Raw genomic sequence first — 5,988 nt, forward strand, 5'->3', positions numbered from 1 at the left:
ATTGGATGGTTCTCAGCAGTTCCCTGCACTGCACGGCCACAAGCATAAGCTTATCCTTCTCCTTGGCCACAAAATCAGACGTACCTTGACCGTATAAAATTTGCAAGGCGTAGTGTTGCCAAACGGCTACCATCATATCAGCTGGCCAAGCTGCTCTCGGCATGCAGCGACAAGGTGTCGACCGCGCAGGCCGGTCGTGCACGTCGCAAGTACCGGTGGTAACTTCCCGCAAAAAATTAAAAGAATTCCCCCCGGATTTTTTTATAAAAGAATTTAAAAATACTGGTGGTAACGGACCAGGCGATGACCGTAATATCCGATGGGGCACCCTGCTTTTAATACGCGATCGATGCGTACAGAGGCAGCATACATACACTCTCAATAGTATCGCTGTATCCATCTATCTAGCTATTATTGATGCTATTGCCACCATAACACAAAACCAACAACCAACACCTAGACCAAACTTGCCCGCCGTCGGAGCCACGATGAGCGCCGTGTGCTTTTTCTTGGCGTGCCTGGCGGCAGCTCTGCAGCCAACGTCGGCCACCGAGGCTGGAAGCGGTGGGATCTTGCATATCCCTTCCGCCGCCGACCTGGCTCGGGCTCGCTGCCCTTCCAGATGCGGTAGTGTTGCCATTCACTACCCATTTGGGGTAGGGCCGGGCTGCTTCCGGCAAGGCTTCGAGCTCACCTGCAACAGCACCGCTGGTCATAAGAGGCTCTTTCTGGGCAACAGTACCACTGAGGTCCTTGCCATAAATCCCCGAGGAGATCTACTTCAAGTCTCTCCTATCCACTTCAACGTCACCATGAAACCAGGTATGAACTACACCTATAACATGTCATGGGAGGCCCCTGTTAAAGGTGTTGTGGCCTCTGAAGAAACAAGCTTGTTCGTTGTTGGTTGCGGTGTGGGTGTCTACTTGTTCGGCCATGATACCAACAAGCCCATAGGTTCTTGCATGAGTATTTGCCTAGGCAACAAAATGGCCATGAAGGAGGCAAATGCAAACCAGTACGATATTGGGGTGGGATACTGTTCTATCCGTTTGCCGCAGGACGTGCGAGCCTTTGGGTTCATAGTTGGCCGCCTTAATGGTGGCCTCTCAGCACTATCAAGTCAAGGTGAAGGGCTCTCTAATAGTATCAAAGTTTTCTTGGCGGAATATTACGAATTTCATACGGTTGACATCTATTCAAGTAAGATAGACGAATGGAATGTTGACGAGCCATATTTTAGCATGGCCATCACGGATCAACCAAACTGTAAAAATGCTCAGAAGAACATGTCAAGCTATGCTTGTAGCACTGACAGCATTTGCCTGGATCTGCTATCAGCTGGAGGCTATTCGTGTCGGTGCCCCAGTTACGCAGATGATGAGAATCCGTACATTATGGACGGCTGTCAAGGTCAGCACTTTACTCTTTACTTAGGATTACATATAAAAATATTCAACTGACATGTCATGAGTATTATATTCATATATGCACGCTTGAATATTATGGTAACTTTTGCACCAATGTTGTCGATTAATACAAGTTTTCTTCTCTGTTTAAAGCTCGCGCGCCGCCATTTTTTATTGGGAAAAAAATCATTATGCATCCTAGGTAAAATATATAGTTAGTAGTGCTACCAAAAAAAGTACTAATTATATTCTCGCCCGAGACTCAAAATTTCCTGTCATAGAAGTTCGGAAATCAGCACGCACCTTTTTGCAGAATATTTTGACACATTCGGACGTAGTACTGTTTTCAATTATACTTGTTCACTAGTGGCACGTGGGTTACTTCGCAGCTCTCCTGCGGTCTCTAGTAGCAGCGAATTCTTGACAACGTTCTACTCCCTTTGGATGGGAATATAAGTTGGGCACAGGTTCTTAGGTCTTCGATTCGACTAGCGAAACATGTATTGCATGCCACAAAAAATATACATCTTTAGATTCATTGTCCACTGAAGTTTCTAATCAATTTTTATGGGAATATAATGGAAGCATATCTCTATTCTAGATAGGATGGCCATTAATTCCCATGCTCCTAATATAACTTCTCATGGGTCAATATCCCAGTGTAACATCTTCCTGTGTCATTCCATCTGCAGCAAGTTACACACCCAATCCTAAAGAAGGTTGCAAGAGATTATGCGGGAACACAAACATTCCCTTTCCTTTTGGGCTTGAAAAAGATTGCTATGCTGCCGAAAAGTTTCGGCTTAATTGTACATCAGAAAACATCACAATTCTTGATCGAAGTGCCAAATACATTGTGGCCAACATTTTAGTGAATGAAGGATATCTTACTGTTAGAGAAATACAAAACAACTCAAGGTACAGCGATGAAGATCTTGTGATAGTAAGTTATACAAGCGATGGGCGCGTGGTACTAGATGACATCGTCGATCGATATGGTTTTTATTTATCTGAAGAATACGGCATGAAGATGTGGTGGTCTATCGATAATTTAACCTGTCCGGTTGATATGAGCAAGCAAAGAAGTGCTACGTACGCATGCCGCAGTGTCAATAGCGCCTGCATTCCTGTCACCCGCCGCCATGGGAATGAGACGAAGCAGCTCGGCTATCGTTGCCAGTGCTCTCCCAATTACGAGGGAAATCCATACACACCGGATGGCTGCACAGGTAAACACGCTCCAACTTCAATTAGAAATTGCCATCCAACCGTATGTATGATTTTCCTAGTACATGAAATGATTGACTAGATTTTTGATGATGATACATCTAGCAGGATTCATTTGTTGCAATTCTTCTCTCATCTTGATCCAAAGAGTTGGTTTCCTCTTTTTTTTAAGCGGAGTTACGCTAACTAGGTGGACATACAAGTCATACTACTCATACTACATGGTTTAGTTTAGTTGTGTGCATCACATGATGTAGATACCAGGAGGGTGATAATTTTATTACTTAAAAGGGTGCATTACGCTAAATGACTAGGCACACACCAGAACTAGAGTTTGTCTAATTCATGAAAATGCCAAAATATGGCTTGATCCCTACTTGAGCTTTGTTGCTTGAGCTAAAGGCTGGATACCACCATCATGTATACGTTTAATCTTATACAACCATTTTTATTTTGTCTTTTAGAATACGTGCTGATAAACTTCCGAAGCTTTACTGGCAACGGCATACACATAAGCATGTAAATTCGCCTCATGGAAATGAAAAAAAATGTTATTAACATATATGGCATCAAACATATTTTTGTAATATTAGTTTTCTATACAATTTGGTTGTTACTAAGATGTACTTAGAAACAATAATGTCCAATGCAACATTTTGGGGAACGCATTGATGTATAGAGGTAACTTCAATGTGTTGGATGAATGGTAGGCCAAGGGTGTCCTAGATTTGGTTCCATGTTTACTACTAATTATTTTCCGGCATCAATCATTGCTCACATGCCTACCAATTACAGATGTCAACGAGTGTTTGTTGATGAATACTTGCAATGGCACATGCAAAAATTATCCTGGGGGCTATAGTTGCAACACCTGCACTCATGGAAAAGAGTTTGATCCAATAAAAAGGAGATGTGTCACATCAGCAAAGAGACGCAGTCTTCTCTTAGGTAAGTCATATTGAAATTACTTACCTCAATAGAATTGCAACTTGAAAATTAAGGACATGTTTTAACAACTACTACTAGATGTATAGGTATTGGAATTGGAATTAGTTGTGGTCTTGGTGCCATAATACTTGGGCTAGGTATAGTGGCATTCATCAGTAAGTGGAAGAGAGGTATACAGAAGAGAATACGAAGAGCATACTTCAAGAAAAATCAAGGCCTACTCTTGGAACAACTAATATCAGATGAAAGTGCCACTGATAAAATGAAGATATTCTCCTTGGAGGAATTAAATAAAGCAACCAATAACTTTGATGTCAGTCGTGTTCTTGGCCGTGGAGGACATGGCACTGTTTACAAAGGAATTCTATCTGATCAACGTGTAGTGGCTATCAAAAAGTCAAAGCTAGTGGAGCAAACTGAGATTGACCAGTTTATCAATGAGGTTGCCATCTTATCACAGATCATTCACCGGAATGTGGTCAAGCTTTTTGGTTGTTGTCTTGAAACAGAGGTGCCTTTGTTGGTCTATGAGTTCATATCCAATGGCACACTATATGATCTTCTTCACATCGATGTAAGTGTTAAATGCTTACTTTTATGGGATGATCGTATTAGGATCGCAACAGAAGCTGCAGGTGCTCTTTCTTATCTCCACTCAGCTGCTGCGATACCAATTTTCCATAGAGATGTGAAATCTTCCAATATACTCCTAGATGGCAACTTTACTACCAAGGTTTCTGACTTTGGTGCTTCGAGGTCTTTATCACTTGATCAGACACATGTAGTGACAATTGTACAAGGAACTTTTGGTTACTTAGACCCCGAGTACTACCACACCGGGGAGCTAAGTGAGAAGAGTGATGTTTATAGCTTTGGAATTATACTGGTGGAGCTTCTGATGAGAAAAAAGCCAATTTTTATTAATGAACAAGGTATGAAACAAAGCTTGGCTCATTACTTTGTGGAAGGCCTTCAGCAGGGAGTTCTCATGGAAATCATGGATCCCCAAGTTGCAGAAGAAGCGAACCAGAATGAAATTGATGACATTGCCTCAGTTGCGGAAGCATGCTTGAAAACCAAAGGAAAAGAAAGACCTACCATGAAAGAGGTAGAAATGAAGTTGCAACTCCTAAAAACTAGAAGGTTAAGAAGTCAACTTCCTCGCATAAATGATGGAGAGATCGAGTCACTTGGGTGCTTAAATGGCACTAGCTCTCATGCACAGAGCAACAGCATTGTCAGTAATGTTGGCTTAACACCTACATGCAGCTCCGGAAAGTATAGTCTGGAGCAAGAGTTTTTGGACTCGGCCAGCTTGCCACGCTAGCGAAGCACACAGTGGGATGATCGTCTGCTTACTATGATTCTCCGGTGCATGTCAGTTACCCTACACGTGCTTATATATAGAAAAACTATGTAATGTACTACGTAGTTTCTTTTAGTGGGAGTATGCCATGTAAATTCCTGAATTGTGTTTGTAGCCTATCTTATGTGTGTAATTTCTTTAGAAGACAACTCGTTGCAATTAAGCTACGGTGATGAATAAAGGTATTTCACCGTGTTTTTTTGTTTGAACAGAAAAAAACTGCCGCACACATTTCTCACTCATATTTTTATGTTTTGGGGAAAAATAATATGCATTTTTTATCTGCGACATCTTTTCCCTTCCCCTTCCGAGCCGCCGCGCGTGGTGGCCACAGCCGCGAAGGGTGATGCTTCTCCTCATCGACGGCCAATAGAGTGTTCTCCCTAGGTACGTACGTAGTTTGTTAGGAGACAGGTTGGGAGCCCCGCCGTCGAGCATCAGCAGCAGCCCCTACCCCCTGGCGGTTGGAAATAGGGGACATAGGGGTTAGGCTGCGGCTGCAGCTGCTCCGATTGGCGTGCGTGCCCGCCGCATCGAGGTGCCCGTCGCTGTACTGGGGCTGCGCTTGCTCTCAGACGGCGTGGCAACGGCTGGGACACCATCTTCCCCTCCGACCCACTAGCCACTGCTCTGCATACTGAAATATGGTTTTTTTGAGGGATTGAAATACGGTTAGTAGTACAGATTAACATTTTTTAACCCCTATAATCGATGTAGAGCCTACTCCCTCCATTCCAGACTTTTTAGAGATTTCGACACATACGGTCAGAAATGAGATGCACAAGTTAGGTTGAAATCGGCTTATAAAGGTGCATAGGGAAGAACTAGTACATATGCCCGTGCGTTGCAACGGGAGATAAAACGTCCACCTGTATTTTCATCAGCGCAGCATCGTCCTATTGATGCCAACCGACTATAGGTAGTCACACATCAAGGTCTAAAAGAAATGCATATCATCCATGCATTAATCATGAAAAAAACCTGAGCACTGCTGATAAGAAACACTTAGGACCTCGATTCCACACAGGTCATTGACCC

At 43.1% G+C, this 5,988-nt stretch overlaps 1 protein-coding gene across 1 annotated transcript; it reads left to right on the forward strand.

The window, feature by feature from the left end:
* Positions 1–391: 391 nt before the first annotated feature.
* Positions 392–5,168, forward strand: LOC119318666 (wall-associated receptor kinase 3-like). Its single transcript, XM_037593249.1, has 5 exons — positions 392–822; positions 1,342–1,413; positions 2,102–2,638; positions 3,432–3,584; positions 3,671–5,168. The coding sequence occupies exons 1-5, from the start codon at positions 489–491 to the stop codon at positions 4,909–4,911; spliced, it is 2,337 nt and encodes a 778-aa protein (XP_037449146.1). The 5' UTR covers positions 392–488; the 3' UTR covers positions 4,912–5,168.
* The last annotated feature ends 820 nt before the right edge of the window (positions 5,169–5,988 follow it).

Source organism: Triticum dicoccoides, chromosome 6A, assembly GCF_002162155.2.
Source record: "Triticum dicoccoides isolate Atlit2015 ecotype Zavitan chromosome 6A, WEW_v2.0, whole genome shotgun sequence".
Taxonomy (NCBI): Eukaryota; Viridiplantae; Streptophyta; class Magnoliopsida; order Poales; family Poaceae; genus Triticum; species Triticum dicoccoides.